The following is a 19,174-nucleotide window of genomic DNA, read 5'->3' on the forward strand; positions in this document are numbered from 1 at the left end:
CCATAAGGTATTTTAAACCACTACAACTTTATGAAGGTTTGGAGTTGGTCTGATGATGGAGCCGAAACACAGACGATGGAATCAAGGATTTACAGCAGTCACCTTTTGTTTGGGCTTAATTAATTTGTATTGATGAGTACTTTCCACCTATATAGGTTGTGACTGTATTAAGGGTCTGGTGATGAAGACGAGGGACAGTGAAGAGAACTCCTCGACGGTTCACAGTAGCTACCTTGTGTTTGGACTTGATAAATTTGTATTGATGAGAACTTACCACCTAGATGGATTGTGACTGTATTAAGGGTCTGATGATGAAGACGAGGGACAGTGAAGAGAACTCCTCGACGGTTCACAGTAGCTACCTTGTGTTTGGACTTGATAAATTTGTATTGATGAGAACTTTCCACCTAGATGGATTGCGACTGTATTAAGGGTCTGGTGATGAAGACGAAGCACAGTGAAGAGAACTCCTCGACGGCTCACAGTAGCTACCTTGTGTTTGGACTTGATAATTTTGTATTGATAAGAACTTTCCACTTAGATAGATTGTGACTGTACACACGCAGTGGGTATGCTAATACTAAAAATAAAAAAATAAAAATTTTAATAAAAAAAATTCAACCGACTTCCAACTTAAAAAATAACTTTAACTAAAAAGCAAAAAATAACATCCTACCTATGTGCTACCTTCTGATCAGTTTGAAGGCGGTGCCAAGCCAGTGTCGTGTTTTAATTAAAGCTGTTTCTGGAATAACCACAGAATTTTTGTAGTTTAAACGTATTTAATTAAAACATCACTGGCTTGGCACCGCCTTCAAACTGATCAGAAGGTAGCACATAGGTAGGATGTTATTTTTTGCTTTTTAGTTAAAGTTATTTTTTAAGTTGGAAGTCGGTTGAATTTTTTTTATTAAAATTTTTATTGTTTTTAAACAAAATATCAAATATTTTTTTTGGGAGCTTTTAAGTGAACGCGATCAAAGAAAAGCATGTCAAAGTAAATTAAGGGGACCTTGTCCAAGTTGTGCAAGTCAGCGGTAATCTGTATAATCTGGTATTTCAAGCAATGCCGGCAAATGTATAGCACACCGGAGGCGATCTGTATTACGATTGAATAGAGGCGAAAACTAATGTTGATAATATTGAGACAAAATGTGAAATACTCGATTCATAAAACAGGTTTCGTTATCGACCGACGAACAACGTGGAGAAGGTCAACAAAACACGTGGAACTTCTTACTGAGTGATCCGATTTCGATACTTATTTTAATTAGAAATAATTGAAGGAAAATAGAAGAGGATTGATTGTATACTCATAATTGTAAAGTAAAACCACGCGTTTTACTTTACAATTAATGGGTATACAATCACTACACTATTTAGTCCGATTTTGATAATTCTTTTTTATTAGATAGGACTTAAAAGTTAGTCCCATATTAGTTTGAAAAAAAAATCTACCCTAAGGGTGGGGAAATAGGAGTGATATATTCGTCATTAGCCGACACCTTACAGTTTCATCCCCGTAGTTTCAGTTTCCGTGAGAATACAAGGGTGAAATATAGCCACTTACAAATAACGGGGCTTTCTAGTTCTAATATTTTTAAACTTGGTTCAGTAGATTACCCTGTACAACACCACAAACTTTACCTGTAATATTAGTGTTTATAGAAGTGTCGATTCACAGAGTCTAATGCAGATTGCTGAGTAGCGTATTAGCAATGAGAAAGCATTAGCGAAAATTTCGACTTTCATAGGGGGAGCATATGAATTTAATTTTTGATACTCATAATTAAGCCGTTTCAAGAGATACATGAAAGAACACAATCTGAAAAACCTTTATCTTTATGATATTCTGTCATGGCTTGAATTAATACACCGGCTTAGCACCGCCTTCAAACTGATCAATAGGTAGAACATAATACGATGTTAATTTTCGCTTTTTAGTTTGGTCGGTACGTTTTATATTTTTGAAGTCAGTTAAATTTTTTTTTATAATAAAGACCACATTAGTGAATTAGCCAGCACTGCTGGTCTGCCTAGCTACAGTCAAGTTAAAGTCAGACTGATGATATGATGTTATACATAGTACACGTGGCTTTGCTCATGCAAGCTACTGCCGCCACAGAGATGCCGGTCATCTGGGCAGCCGGCCAAGGAACGAATCCTGACCGAGTGCTGTCATTGTTGGCGTGGCCGTGGCGCACTGTAGACGTATTACATACTTAGTGCTATCTGCTTATTGCATCAACACTACAATTTAAAATCGAGACTTCTTGGGAGGTCGCACTTGGGAGGTGGTACAGTTTCTGATTTGAATAAACTTGTCTTCAATGGGTAGCCAACAATAGTTGCACTTACCTTCAATGTTGGATAAATTTGGTGTTCGCTGTAGTCACTGACAGTAATTATCCGAGAGTACATAAGGGCGCCAAGATTCACGACGTATTTCCCGGCGCAGAAGAGTTCCCACGAAGCATTTCGTTGCAGCCATATTCGTACTACTATGGATTCCACGGGCGTGAACGGGAGTCTCAGTGGAAACTCCAATACCTGCAAAATTAACCCAAATTAGAAAGTAAATAGTAGTTAGTTCCGTAGTCCACAAGGTATTTGGCCATGTCCATCTGTCTGTCCGTCCGTCCGCGATTTATCGCAGTGACTATTACTACTGGAAAGCAGTATTTTAGCTTGAGTATGAACATTAAAAACGTGTACAAAGTCATAAAATATTTATTTTATGACTTTGTACACGTTTTTAATTTTTCATTTCTTATGACACTCCCCATGTATTTATGAGACTTAAACTTGCATTATTTTTATAAAAGTTTCCTCTAAAAAATATATCATCAGCAGTTATTTTTATGGGTAAACTTTTTAGTATACAGTATAAAGTATCGCAATATCTATATAAAGTTCTGACCAAATTCTTTATGTTGCCGCATGCGGTGACAAACATTGGTATTTCATTCTTTGCCAGTAAGAAAGTATTATTAGTCCCCGCCTGCAGCACCACAAAGAATTTAATCAGATCCTTAAATACATATTGTGATACTTGGTTTTCTTTTTTCAGTTTATTACGCATAAGCAGTCGGGTTTTTGTTTAATAGTAATACTAGCGGCCGCCCGCGACTTCATCCGTTTTTTTTTCATCATTTTTTGGGATAAAAGTACCCTATGTGTTAATCCAGAGTAAAATCTATTTCCATTTCAAATTTCAGCCAAATCGCTTCAGTAGTAGCGGCGTTATAAAGTAACAAACATCCAAACATCCATACAAACTTTCGCGTTTATAATATTAGTAGGATTGCAAGAGGTAAAGTTTATGTTGTTGTAGGGGGTAATCTATGGATCTACAGAACCGATTACTAAAATGTTTGTACTTCGTGTTCTTTCGGGAACAGGAACTATGTGGGTGAAATCGCGGGGCGTCTGTTAGCGGCATTTTTGCGTCTTTTACAAATTTTGTATTATCTCCGAAACAATATGACTAATTGACATACTGTAAAAGGCAAAGCTTATCTCTATAATATCTTAAATCTTTGAAAGTATTTTACAAATCGAACCACTAGTTCCTGAGATTAGCGTGTTCAATCAATTAAATAAACAAACAAACAAACTCTTCAGCTTTAAAATATTAGTATAGATTACACGAATTCAGTGCTAGAGCTAGAAGCTAGGTAGACAACTATGGTTTCTGAACCAAGCTGGCTAACTTTTGTCTATGGTCTATGGATCATTGACCCTCGCGCAGGTAATCTCAGCGTTTTCTTTTTCTTTTAATTTGCTTCGGCTCAATATTTCTCCTATCGTCACACTTAGCTGTAAATCTTCATCACTATCAGCCGATGGACGTCCACTTCTGGACATAGGCCTCTTTCATGGACTTCCAAGCACATCGGTCTCGAGCCGCCAGCATCCAGCGGCTCTCGGCAACCCGCTTGATATTCTCGGCCCACTTGTGGGTGTTCAGCTCCGCGACTCTCTGAGCTGAGTGACTTTAGTTCGGCTAATAAGGCCCATTGGTAGCGACCAAGTCTCGGATCCGTATGTCATCACTGGCAACATGCACTGTTCGAAGACCTTCGTCTTCAAGCACTGAGGAATTTCGGGCTAAAATATGTCGCGGAGTTTTCCGAACGCTGCCAAGCCGAGCTGGATTCGGCGATTCACCTTTTTCTGGAAATTGGACCTACCTAACTGGACTGTGTGTCCTAGGTATATACATTCGTCTACAATTTTGACCGCAGAGTTCTCAACAAAAACTGGGTGGAGCGGTACATAAGCATTAGACATGATCTTCGTCTTACTCATTTTCATTTTAAGGCCCACACATTGAGAAACTCTTCTGAGGTCGTTAAGCATGATAAGGTCATCTGCTAAGGTCATTCAGAATCTCTGCCATGTTGATGCCGAATCCGTTCCAGTCTAGAAACATTATCATAAGTCATTAAAGACGTCCTCCAATGCGGCGGTATATAGCTTCGGGGAGATTACATCTCCCTGCCTCAATCCTCACTGCAATTTGATTGGCCTCGTAGTATGATCCTTTATGTACGGACTGACACAGTGGCGCTTTCATACAAACACTTCAACATTTTGGTGTACATGTAGTTGATCCGGCATCTCTGCAAAGACCTCAGCACAGCCCAAGTTTCCACTGAATCGAAGGCTTTCTCATGGTCCACAGAAGCTAAACAAAGTGGCTTGTTATACTCCTCGGTCTTCTGTTTAAACTGCCGCAGCGTATGGATATGGTCTATGGTACTAAAGCCCGCTCGGAAACCGGCTTGTTCGGGCGGCTGGAAGTCGTCAAATCTACGAACGAGACGATACGTGATGACACTCTAGAACAACTTGTAGACATGACTCAACAGTCTCTGAGATGGGTCTGCAGTTCTTCAGCAAGGTATTGTCACCTTTTTGGAAGAACAGAACCACTACGCTCCTGTGCCATGCCTTGGGTGTGCTGACCTCTTGAATGACGGAATTGAACAATCGCTGAACGACCTTAAGTATAGGTTTTCCACCCGCTTTCAGAAGTTCTGCTGTGATTCCATCATCACCTGGTGCCTTGTTGTTCTTGTTTGAGAGCCATACTAATCTCGTATAAGCTGACGTCCAGGATATCTTCGGTACAGTGTCGGGTCAATTTGGCTCTAGGATCTTTGGCCAAATTGTCAACAGTAGTAGTGTATAACTGTAGAGTAGAGGTGTATAACCGTTCGTAGAACTTCTCGATCGAATCTTGGGTGACCAAGATCTCGGGCTTCGAAGAAATGATATTGTCCTGATCGGTCTTCAAACGCGTCAACTGTCTTCGTCCAATAGACAGATCTCTCGCGAACACATTCAAGCCTCGAGTTTTCTCGTTTGTATCAAGTCGCAGGTCTTCGATTTAGAGATTTGTCTATTAATCTGACGGTATTTTAATGCGTCTGTTGAAGACTGTAATCTCATTTCTTGTTTCTCCTCCATGAGTTTGAGTGTATTGTCCGAGAACTTATTGGTTCTATTTGTACGGTGGATTTTGAAAAACTTAGACAAAACCGTATGGAAAGTTTCCACAAGCCTGTTGTTTAGACCGTCGACATCAACGCAATACGCTAGGCAATTGTAATTCCAGTTGACAGCTATCGGGGTTTTGAATTTGGGCACGAGTAGGTTGGAGCGTAGATTTTACCAGTTTGTGCCGTTCCAGCTGTAGGTTAATATTCAACGTGCCTCTTACCATTCGGTGATCACTACCGGTTTTGACAATGTTGATCACAGAAACGTCGTTGAATATATGCCGTCTCGTAGAAAAGATGAAATCCATCTAGTTTTTCGCGGAACCATCAGGGCTCATCCAGGTCCATTTCCTCTGTGGCAACTGGAAAAGGAGTTCATCATAAAGAGACTCTCTATGAAGTCAGCCAACATTTGATCCCTTTGGTTCCGTTGCCCATAACCAAATTACCTCACTCTCAACTCTGAACCACTCCTCACGCTGAGCTTTGCATTGAAATCCCCCATCACAATATTGTGGAAGGAGTGCGAGGCATGTATGGCTTTTGATATGTCCTCATACAATACTTCCCCCTCCTCAAAGTGCGTGGGTTAAACGTGGCCAGGTCTAGTTGTCGGGGTTGACAGTGGAATCTCCCCCGGAGATTCTTGACACCCCTTGCCTCGCCGTTACCACAAGAGCTGCCAGAGCAGGGAATAGTGGGGCCACCGGGGACTAGGGGCTGTTTGTTTTTGGCTGTGTGATGTGTCCATGTAAGGTTTAATGCCCAATATATAACCACGCTGGGCATGCAGGTTGGCTATTCGCAGGGCTGGATTCTGTCGCACCGGTGTCGCTGCTGCCCGACACCAGCCTGTGCCATTTATAAAAATCCAACCTGTTTCGAATGGTTATACCGCCATTAGTCGGTAAATCTTAGAGAGTAAAATTAGGTTTTTCTGCCTTTCATTAACAAGGCAAAATACTAGAAATTGGGCAGATAAATGGCGGCAATACATAACATTAATATGTTGATATAGGAGACACGAGACAGTGTTTACATAACACACAGACAATGTACATCGAAACTTATTTATATTTTATAAAAAATAATATACGAACAAAATAATATTGTTACGAGCTAGCATCGGACTGCAAGCGCGGAGCATAAAATGTATTTAATAGACAAATTGTATTTCGGCTCAACACTCGCATGTTAATTCGCAAAATAATAGAATGCGGCACCGAGCTACTTGTGGTACTCGCATGCGAATATGTTTATGCCTCTCGCTCGAAAATAGCTTCATTAGCTTTGAGGGCTTCGTTATCATACAGCCCGCACGTCACCAGTCACAGAACTTTCATAAAAAACTTATTAAACGATGTTACACAGAATTGGGACATGTTTAACTTAACGGAAATATAACGTTCAATTTTTCAACGTTACATTTTAACGAATAAATTCAAACAAATATATTTTAATTACATTTCTCAGAAAATCAGCAGTGGAAATGTGATACATTCGTTTTAGTCATTTGTTTAAATTTTGCTGTCCTAGTCATAGTCAGGTGCGTATAAAGTTGACCCCTGATCGCTTCCCGCGCGAGCATGCACGCGAGCATGCACGCGAGCATGCACGCGAGCATGCACGCGAGCATGCACGCCAGGGTTTCGTTTCTTCAAAATTAATACAAAAATGTTTTTATTGCAAAAATACACTCTATATCCTTGATATTTTATATTAAGCGAACCATTACATTACTACTTTAAATAACAAAAAAAAAAACGTATTTATTGGCTCATTTACATTTTGAATGAGTGGAGTGCCGTAGCCCGATAGGCATATAACTGGTAAAACCACGGACTCCGCGACCAATGAATCCGAATCAATGAATCCGAATACCAAGTGGTTGACTGTATAAAACCTCTAATAAAAAAAGTTAAAAACAATATTGGCCGACCCGGTTTAAATAACTTTTTATTAATAATTTATATACAAAAAAAGGAACTTTAATTTTCATTTAAAACATGCGTTTCTAAGACTTTTATTTTATAAATATGCTTAACATTTTATTGAGTTATCCGATTTTGGTATTTTTTTTATTAAAAAAATAAATATATTTCGAAAATGGTCCCATATAAATTCCGAAAACCAATTCCAACCCTAAGGGTGGGAAAACAGAGGATGATTAATTGCTTTCCTATTCATTGTAATATAAAACCAAGCAAAACTTTTAAATAATAATAAATAATAATATTTTATTTCAAAACTAACATTACGACAATAGTGAATAATGGTTAATAACAATTTCGCTGCGACATAGACAACCTTCTTCTTATCTTATCTGTGGCAGCGACACACAGACTAAAAATATCTGAGGAGTCATTTTTTCTTCTAAGGACGGTAAATCCCTTTATGTAAACATATTATTACATGTAAACGAATATACCTAGTGTATAGTTATGTACGTATTAATGTTGGCTTCTTATAAATGGAATTAAACTAAGCTATTCATTAATTTCTATAACTGTCTCAACAAATATTGTCCTGTCGTTAAGGATATAATATATTAGTTATGTTATGGATAGCTTTAAAACTTTCTACATAGTATTAAATAAAATTGAAGGAAATCGGTTATGTCTTTCTGAAGAATGGCGTAAGCAAGGAAAATAGGAAATCATTTGCATATAATATGTACATAGTTTACATAGAATTAGTTACTTACTCCGTTCACATAGGCGATATCGAGGTCTGTACGCTCCGGGGCTGAATATTCACTCAAGCCTGTGAACAATACATTATACTTAGTTCCAAATTATACTCAGTTACTCAAGCGACCTATTCTATTTATTTGGTAGGTTAGATGATAGGAATAATAAAATACTTTTCTAACAAACGGAATTTTATGTTTAGAAAAAAATATAAGAAAAAAAAGAAAGATGTAAAATAAATAAACCTAGGTATCATTTAATAAACGATAACTGCATCTTAGTTGAACACCGTAATAGGACGGAAGCAGTAATGGGAGTCGAACCCAGGACCTCGTTGTTGAGAGACACGGCACTACCGACTACGCCAGAGGTCGTCACAACGATTCGATAACATCATAAAGACCTGAACAAGGTAGACCAATAGCGAAAATCGTGCCCGACGACTTATAGCTTGTTGTTTAAATTAAATTGACCGACAATCAACAACTGAATTGCAAACTTTTATATATTAGACAAGTTTTTAATTGTACTGTAATCGAAAGTTTTTGGAGTTTACTCCTTAAGAATCAATTTTTCATATATAGCCCCCGGTATGAAAAAAATATGAGCAGTGAAATTCGAAGAACGAACGCCAGCGTTACGTTTTTTGTGCGCAACCTATTCTGAGCACCTTTCACCCTGCGCTGGCGCCAACAGCACGCACATGCGTACGGGCGCAAATGTCGCGGTCTTCTGCTACTCGGTTGCGCACCTTTTTACTTCTCAGGCGTAAGTATTGAGACTTACATAGTGCATGCTGCGGGGCAACATACACCTATTTAGACAGTCGATCTAAAAGAGTAAACTCCATTCGTGCATCGGAGCTGAAACACATTTTTTTTAACTCGATTTAAGGTACGATGTTCCAAATGAAGGAGAAGATGAACAGGCACTAGGCTGAAGTCTGTCACTTACCTATTGCTGTAGTGTACGATTGAGTGGTGGACTTACACGACGGAGGTCCGGAGTTCGATCCCCAGGTAGGCCGATTAAGTTTTTCTTAATTAATCCAGGTCTGGTGGGAGATTTCCACCGTAGCTAGTTAACACCCTACCGGCAAAGTCGTACCGCCAAGCCATTTATAGTTCCGGTACGATGTCGAGTATCGTAGTCGAATTCGAAAGGGCATGTGGATTTTCATTCTACTTCTAACAAGTTAGCCCGCTTCCATCTTAGGTTGCAAAGAACTAGTTATAAAGAATAAATAAAAAAGTACTAGTAAAGAATAAATAAATAAAAATAAGTAAGTAAGTACAGTACACCTTTATAAGAAAGCGACGATGATCATTGTGCAGCTAGTATCACTAATTGGGAAACGAAAAATTATAAACGAAATAAAAGGAATAAAATAAAATAAAAAAAATATAAAATTTAAAAACATAAAATTTAATAAAAAAAGTACAATCGACTTCAAAATCATATAAATGTTTTTATTACTTAACTAAAAAGCGAAAAATAACATCGAATGTGTTTGTACCTTCCATATTAGCGCCGTGTTAATTAAAGCCGTTTCTCAAGGAACTGTCAGAAAATACTAAATCTTTATGATTTAAACGGCTTGAAAATCACTAACTTCCTCGCTTCGCCTTCAAACGGATCAGAAGGTAGCACATACGATGTTATTTTTCGCTTTTTTGATAAATAATATTTTTTTTATGATTTTGAAGTCGATTGTATTTTTTTATTAAATTTTCCTTTAGTAAAAAAAAAATTATGATTTTGAAGCCAGTTGTATTTTTTATTAAAAAAAATATTATTCCATTTTTAGTGATACCAAGTTATAAGTTAAAAAAATTTTTAAACATTTTGATTAAAAGTCCTTAAACCACGACGTTATTTTCTTCTTATTAATACCTCGGTACCACCAACCAAACCAATTTTAAAAATAATACTTTAATTACATACATTTGCCTCGTTTACACCAATGAAAATTCTAAATCTTCTTTGTTTGTGTTGACAGTCACACCCCATATAGGTGAAAATTTATCATCAATATAAATAAATCAAGCCCCATCACATGGCAGCTACTGTACACTGCTAAGGAGTAACCGTAACTGTTCCTCGTCTCTATCACCAGTTTTCAAAAGATTTTTTTCAACCAAACCAAAGTTTTCATCAACAGAACTTATTCAAGCCCGAACACAAGGTAGCTACTGTATACCGTTGAGGAGTTCCCTTAGCTGTTCCTTGTCTCCATCACCAAATCCCTAATGACAGTCACAACTTATGTAGACGTAAAATCCTCATCGAAACAAATTAAGTCCAAACTCAAGATAACTGTTGTAAATCGATAAGGAGTTCCCTCGTCTGTGCTGCGGCACCATCATCAGATCGACATCAGACCTTCATTGAATTGTATTGCTTTAAAATACTTAATGACAACATTAACAAACCCACTAGTTTCAAAAATTCTCCTCGATTTCTCCAGGACCCATATTCAGTCAGATCCTGACATGATTACTATGGGACCAACAAGAAAACAGAATTTTTTTAATCGGTTCAGGCGTCTTCGAGTAATCGGTGAACATGCATAAAAAAAAGATTCTGGCCAATTGAGAACCTCCTCCTTTTCTGAAGTCGGTTAAAAATAAAGTATATAAACTATAACCCGAAAAAGTAAATATTGAGGAAACAAGAAAATATTTCAGATAGAAATAGATAAATGCATGCATGGTTCAAAAATGTCCCCGGCAGAGCTGTGTGAGAGAGTGGTCGCTTCTACTGTGTAACTACTACCTACTGTATTATGTCAGGAATACCTTCATGAAACACAGGCACATGGTAAGTAGATACAGTGGGTGTGACACGGCTCTACATTGGCCATTTGTGTACCTAAGCATTTCTCTATTTTTTCAGAAATATTGCCTTGTTACGTCCTTTTTAGACCCCTTTATACGTCGGTTTATAGCTTTTATACATAATTTTTTTCAAATTAGCTTTAAAATTATATTCTTTAAAAATCTTATAAAATTAATACGAATATCAAGAAGAGCTTCTAAGAAAGGAGTATAAATCCATCTAAGTGTTCATAATAATAGTGCGCTTTACAATAAATTTTCTAGAATGTATTGAAGGATTATTTTAATATAAAAAATAAGGAAAGCGGATCTTTTCTTTGAAGAAACTTTTTCATCTTTATTGGCCACGCTTCCCTTCCCAGTGCTCGTATTTTTAAGGAGAAATAATTTTCCAATAAAAAGAAAGCATTATATAAAATTCAATATTTCTGATATTAAATTTTATATGTATACTTTGATCATTATTATACCAAGCGATAGGCAGCAAGAAATATAAGTAGGAAATTAAGTACCTATGTCTTTGATATCAAAATGAAAGCAATAAAATTTTTAAGCATCTCTCGTAGCTTCGGGCCACTGAGCCGGTCGGGCTATGGGCCGGATCCACAAACGAGAGGTCTGAGTTAGGTAAGTAGGTCGCTGGCTGGCTGGTACAATACGAAATATGGGAATAATTTTGGAAGGTCTTAGGGTAGGGCTGGGTTGGAGTATGCTAGTGGTAGGGTGGGGGTAGCTTGGGTGTAGGGTAGGGTAGAGTAGGTGTAGGGTGGAAGTAGAATAGGATAGGGGTAGGGAATGAGTCACAGCGAAGCTTGACCGGGGTCCGCTAGTATAATATGTTTTTCACCTCTCTAGCTCAAAAATCCACCGACCGAGCGCAGGGCGACCACCGCATCACTACCAGCACGGGGCAAACTACCGTATATGACACCACTCCAGTGCCCGATGACGAGAAATCGCAGTCCGTGCAGGGGCAATTTGAGTCATAGGCCCTAGTGCCTCGGCCCCGAGAGGGGCTGGAAAAAATCACTGGAGGAGCTAGTTCCCCTGCGTCTTACTCGAGCAAGGAGGCCAAGTCTCGAGGTCCGTACCCACGACGCTCTCGTCAGGAGATGACCACTGTGTGTGTAAGTGTGTGTGTATGTGTGTGTTATTGCTATTGCTCCTCCTCCGCAGACAAAGCTGCGGCTGCTGAAGCGATTTGGCTAAAATTTGGAATGGAAATAGATTTTACTCCGGATTAAGTAACACATAGGCTGTGTTAATTGTTGTTATTGTACTGTTTATTATACTGTTGTAGCAATAATCCGATCTTAAAAATAAAAAGTTTTATTTGAATGTACGGTGTAACACTTTTGTCTTTTCACTATGACAGAGAAAAAGAAACTTAAAAAAATAGAAGAATAAATATTATTTTCTGTTTTATATATTTACATTATTTAGAAGGGGGTGAAATAAGGGTTGAAATTGCATTGTGTCCTTCATGTTTAGAGTTACAGTATTAGTAGTAAATTTGTTCATAAATCATAAAGAAATACGAAATATAATCTGATTCAAGAACTTTTAAGATTCGATTCAATCTTTATATATTATTATTATTAAAAAGCATGTTAATTGTAATAATATTATTCCACGAACGTCGTCCACATCACCCGCTCCCAAAACCAGAGGCGATGATGCCCTTTCCCAGGATCAGCAAAAATACAAAGAAATAATGTATGACGCAAACATTAACCAATAAATTAACAGTTTCAAATAAAACAAGTAACATTAATTGAATTCCATAATTGTTTAATTTTATAAATAATTTTTAAATAACGTTTGGTTTTCTGTTATTTTGTTTCAATTTTTAGTAATTTTTTTATTCTACAAATTTAAATTTGTAACTGTAACTGTAAATTAAAACTATTTAGATATGTGGATGATTATTATGATCTAAGATTATTATTTTTATAAAAGTAAAAATATATTTTTCTAACATCTTGTATTTTTCGCTAGTATAGTAAAAAATTCTATGTGTCACACGAGAGCAAAGTATTTAGCTTTTTACGCTTTTGAATCCCTCACAAGGCTCAAGATTCAAACTCAGCACTCGCAGCGAGAACGAGCTTTGCTTCCTTGTTGAACAAATAACTATTTAAATTCAGATACAAATGAAATAAGAATGCGACGTAAACTGCGAAAAATCATACTTTTGAGAGATTAACCGAAAAACCTTAGCGGCTCTTTTTAGTCAAATCTGTATTTGGAAGCGGTAGTCGATCTCTGTAGATAGACTTGACTGTTCAAAATATGAAATTCGCAAAAATTAAGATTAAATAGAAGAATGAAAAGTAATATTGAACATGTCTTTATTATTTAATTAGCGTTAAGCCTAGTACATACTCACCCATGGATTGTATTTGCAAAAATGTACTGTATACATTTTAATAATTTCGACTATTCTTTTACTATTCTAGAATTTCAACTTATGTACATGTAGACAATGAGTCGTGTAATATGTTTTAAATGACTCTTATTATAGGAGTCGGCAAAAGCTTGCCGAGGGGAATAATGAAATACAAACGAGGCTGTGAAACGAAACGTACCTAACGATTTATTTGCTCTACTCTCGGCTCTACTCGGCTGTAAGGGCTCATCCACACAGCAGAGCAGTGCGTCGCCACGTGTGAGGCCTTATTTCTCTATACATAAAATATAAAATTGTAACTTAATGTAATATAATTGAAGACGTTTAGAAAATTTTAAAATTAGGGCATTATGTTTCTTTTTTTTTTGTCTGGCTGTCTTTTCATTAACCAGCACGTAGGGAAGGAACCCCCTTTCCATGCATGCAAAGTGAGGATGATTTTATAATGTCTAACCCAAAGTTGTGGGGTATCGTTATCGGTTTTGTTGTGTATTAAATAAAGGTTTAAAGTGCTAATTTAATCTATGGAACCCTACACTGCCCGTGGCCGGACACGCACTGGCCGGTTTTTTTATTGTGACAAAGATTACAGGAGCTAGCAACAATGTTGAAAACTTTTGTATCGATATATTATGGTGTGACTCGTTGAGCGAATATAGTTCTCGCAATTGACACATTGATCCTCCTTTTTTAAAGTGGCTCCAAGGTGCTGGAATGGCAACCCCGCACCGGAAATCGCAGTGTTGGTCGACCCCCCACTAGGTGGACCGAGGACATCAAGTGGATTGCAGGGAGCCGCTGGCTGGCGGCTCGAGACCGTTGTGTTTGGAGGTCCATGAAAGAGGCCTATGTCCAGCAGATGACGATGACTACTTTCTTAAATGCATAGTTCGCGTTTGAAGATTGTAACAAGAATGTTTTGATAAAGCTTTTAATGTAACGAGCTGATGGCTGTAACCACTATACTTTCTACTAGTATATGTAGTTACATTGCGCTCGCTACTTCTATTAAAATTGTCTTTACTAATATATACAAATACTTTAATTTTTATTTATTTATTTTACTGTTCAATAATAAACAAAAAGTAATAATTAATTATATAGAGCCTCAATAGCTCAACGGTAAGAGCGGTCGGACTCATCACCGAGGGGTGGTGGTTCGATCCCCGCCCCGTTGGTCTATTGTCGTACCCACTCCTAGCACAGTCTTTCCCGACTAGTTGGAGGGTAATCGGAATAAATATTTAAATTTTTTAAGATATGGCAAATATTCTTTTTAAAAAAGTTTATACATATAAATCAATGTATAAAAGCGACAGGTCATTCATCACGATCGAGGATGGCAAGGAGTTAATAACTCAAAAACTTAATTAGTTTTATTAAAATTAATAATACTAATCAAGCTTCGCTTTGCCTTTTTTTATTCTTTTACAGACCTTCACTACAATCTCACCTGATGGCAAGTGATGATGCAATCTAAGATGGAAGCGGGCTAACTTGTTAGGAGGAGGATGAAAATCCACAACCCTTTTAGTTTCTACACGACATCGTACCGGAACGCTAAATCGCTTGGCGGTACGTCTTTGTTGGTAGAGTGGTAACTAGCCACGGCCGAAGCCTCCCACCAGCCAAGAGCCTTTTGTGCACTTCTTCCATATCACTACTCTACCCCTCCCATACCCCTCCTTAGTCAATATATATTCCGGGGAGACCGTTTGTTGCTTATCGTTGTCTCGTTACTTAACGTTGACATGCTTCCGTAAAACAATTAGTATCCTAAGTAATGTATACTTAGGTTACTAATTGTTTTACGGAAGCATGTGTAAAGCTTGCTTCAAATGGCACGAAGGTAATTATTGTCCTCTGAAGGTTTACAAGTACAATTACCATGACAGCCATTAGCGCGTCCCAGGGCGGCAGTGGGCGGCAGTGGGCGGCAGTAGGCGGCAGTAGCTACAGGGGTAGTCCGCTTCAGGGTCGGGTGTTATGAGGGTAGGTGTAAGAATAATCATGTAAAAGACTGTGTTAACTTAACTTTTTAACCGACTTCAAAAAAGGAGGAAGTTCTCAATTCATTTTTTATGTACGAGTATGTTCACCGATAGGGAAATAAACCGCTAAAGATAGGGAAAGGTGGAAAACATTGGAGGAGGCTTTTACCCTTAGGGGTCCATATAAAAATAAATAAATAAAAAACGTGTAAATATAAACAAAAAAAAAAAAAATCAAATTTATTTTAGATATGTTATTTAAGATTGTGTGTTAGTTTTTAAGATTTATATGGAATTCAATAAAGCTTTATTATTATTATTATTATTATTATTATGTTCACCGATTACTCGAAGGCGCCTGCACCGATTTAAAAAATTATATTTTCTTTTGAGAGGGTATGCTTTCCAGTTGGTCCCTAATCATTATAGGATCTGATCATAGGGTCCAGGAGAAATCGAGAGAAACTTTCGTATATTATAGGGATAACTATGTGATGAGGATGGGATATGGGATGTTTGTTAATGTTTACATTAAGTGTTTTAAAGCACTACAATTCAATGAAGGTCTGGTGTCAATTTGATGATGGAGACATAAGACAGTTAAGGGAACTCCTCAACGGTTCACAGTCACTGGCTACCTTGTGTTTGGGTTTCATTAATTTATATTGATAAGAACTATAAATCTAGACGGGTAAACAAACAAAGAAGATTTTTAATGTTACATATTTCGTAGGGGTACCTAAAGGGCGAATGATGTTTGCGAGTAAAGATTAAAGTAAGTAGTATTTTTAAAATTGGTTTGGTTGATGGTATTGAGGTACTAATCATAAGAAAATAGGAGCAAAGGACTTATAGTTAATGTTGAATATTTTTTTTTACACTTATATCACGGTATTACTTATACCTTGTGATCAGTTTGAAGGCGGTACTTACCAAGTTAATAATGTATTCATTCAAGGTAAAACATCATCTTCGAATTAAATTCCTTCCAATTAAAAAATAATTATCAAAATCGGCATGAAACAAGGGGTGATTGATTTATTTCCCATTAATTATATTTTAAAACCAAGCATAACTTTTGAGTGGTCTGATTTTATTTTTTATTTCAAAAATGGTTCCATTATACATTTGGAAAATGTTTACTCGTTAATTTTAATGTAATTCCAAGAATAACAACGCGGGTGAAACAAATATCAATGGTTCCTTCATTTATATTTGTTTCAAACTTCAAAAAATTAGTAATTATAATAGTAAAAAAAAATTGAGAGCGCACAAAATATTTTTTTTTTACATTTTTCTATGCAATAGTGCATTTCGAGTGAAAATAAACGAAATTACAATTATTTAGTAGTGTAGAATGCACAACAGCTCAAGTGGGCATGTTTACAACAACCGAATGCCAGGGGTCTAAGTGATAATAAGATACGATTACAGTTTAATAAACGGTTGCGATTCAACGTTCAAATTCAATTATTTTCAAATTTACTGAACCTGGACCTGAAAAATGGATAACTTTATAATTATAATTATTACAAATTACAAATATACCCCGCTTTTATTCTAAATTATACGTAACAAGAATAAATAACAAAGGCGAAATAAAAAGAGTGTGTCTGTGTAAGTTCCGACGAACGGCTGGAGTTAACTTCTCGAGTGAAATTGTATATGCCTGACAAACAGTTAGGGCATAACAATTTTGTATTTCATTAAAAATTAAAAAAAAATACAAATAAATGAATGAGAGCAAATAATAGTAGGTTTAATTAGTAATAGCAAATAATAGAATTTATTATTTACTAATTTAATTTAGTTAGATATTATTGTTTTAGTTAGTGTATATTATTAAAAATACATATAATTGATAAAAAGATACTTCCATTATTTACTTATTTTTAACAATTAAAATAATGCGTATTTTACATACTCGCAATAGTATGTTCATATAATATATACAATATAGCCAGTATTTGCTTTGTTTAAACGAATTTTATTCCTCATATAATTTTCATACATACATTGCTTCATATGAAAATCGTATTTTAAGGAATAAGCTCAGAAAAAATATATTTATGAAACGAAAACACGCAAAAAACAAATAAAATAAATAAAAAAATTTACTTACATAGATATTCCTGAAGGTAGGTAAATATGATAGTAGAGACAATTTTTTTAAAGAAAATGAAAACGTACAAACCAAAAAAATATATAATTATATGTATAATAAACTGAAAATCCCGTAAAATAATAATACGTTGTATTTGTGTAATTCCATATTATGTTATCTGTTTTTGTTTATTTAATAAGTTGTTTTTTTAAAATGTCACACATATTGTAAAGTGCCAACTGAATACTGCAGATTACCAATGACTATATATATTATCAACTATTATCTAGATTTCGCTGAGCAATAATAGTATAAAATATTATTCGCAAATTCAAGTGGATTTAAGAAGACTTTAGAAATATTTTTTAAGATAGAGTAATAAAAAAGAAAATAAATTCAGTCTTACGCTTTTATATTGTTATTCAATGCAGACAGACGCACAACGCACAATGCACATGCAAGTAATCACTCCAATACGCACAAATGGCAAATGAAAACATCCAAACTATTATTACAGTCGCTCTTGCACAAAAAAAGAGGAATGAAAGCTATTGATAAATTAAAAAAACACATTGATTAGTAGAGTTTCACCATTACACTTTAACGTCGCAAACTTCTTTCTACAGATCTGCGGATCGGTCAAGCGTTCCGTCGGTCAACACTGAGTCTAATGTCATTTTATTAACGTCCCGCAGTAAGATCGTATCGTCACTTCTCACACAACTTTTGCACAGACCGTTTGTTTTGTCCGCCCAAGTTCCCGCAGTTTGGGCAGTGAAACGTGGCACGCACTGAAACAGCAACACCGGAGTGAGGGGTGGTTGGAAGCTCTGAGAGACCGCGCAGCGTTCCCCACCTTAACCCAACTCGTCGTTACAACTACCTTACAGGCTGCGACCCGACTGCTCCCGATGTAACGGCGGGAAGTTCAGCTTTAGAGCAATGACCTCTGATGAAGCTAGACAGGAGAGACTCAGAGCATTTGTTGTGAAAACCGTCTCATTTGTCCCTCGACTATTGTCTTTCTTCGTTTGAATAATACCTCCACACATATATAATTTACAAGCTTGTAACTGGGACTATAGATGCAGAGTTGTTGGCCAGATATCTTTTAACATTCGTCGTCGAACGCCACGGTACCGGGTTCACCTCCTGAGACCCAAATTTCATAGAACAAACCTCGGTCATCACTCCATGGTACCCAGGCTGGGTACACTATACAGGGAACTGACTTACAAATATAAGTCCATTGATATTTTTTGTGATATATAAATTTAAATCAAAAATAATTAATACTTGTAAGGGGAGTTCTGTTTACTAATTCGCCCATCAAATCTGGTTTTTGTCATCGGTAGTGTCACAGGGAGATGTTACCCGTGTTTCATCTAATTCTTAGTTTTAGTTTTAAGTTTAGCTATATTACTTTTAGCTGTAAGTTACCTACTAAAAATAATAACCTTAGAGTTGTGAAATGTACAGTTTCCTTTTAAATTTATTCTTTATTTTTATTGCTGCTTTTTTCTCTTTTTCTGCTTATTAATTAGTGTTTATTTATGTAAATGTCTTTTTTAATTTTGTAAGCATGATGTGGCTACCTTTATAAAGAGTTATGTGTGTGTCAATGTTCTAGTTTAA

The 19,174-nt window shown here is 36.5% G+C and overlaps 1 protein-coding gene across 1 annotated transcript in view; it reads right to left on the reverse strand.

Annotated features, from left to right (window-relative positions):
- LOC112045523 (otoferlin) overlaps positions 1–18,974 on the reverse strand; it is a 99,199-nt gene extending 80,225 nt beyond the window's left edge. The window contains exons 1-3 of the mRNA XM_052890549.1: positions 17,946–18,974; positions 8,212–8,270; positions 2,359–2,550 (exon numbers count right to left, since the gene is read on the reverse strand). Coding sequence (XP_052746509.1) covers positions 2,359–2,421 — 63 coding nt within the window. The 5' untranslated portion in view covers positions 2,422–2,550; positions 8,212–8,270; positions 17,946–18,974. The remainder of the gene's footprint in view (positions 1–2,358; positions 2,551–8,211; positions 8,271–17,945) is intronic.
- Positions 18,975–19,174: the final 200 nt, after the last annotated feature.

The sequence above is a fragment of the Bicyclus anynana genome, chromosome Z, assembly GCF_947172395.1.
Source record: "Bicyclus anynana chromosome Z, ilBicAnyn1.1, whole genome shotgun sequence".
NCBI classification, from domain to species: Eukaryota; Metazoa; Arthropoda; class Insecta; order Lepidoptera; family Nymphalidae; genus Bicyclus; species Bicyclus anynana.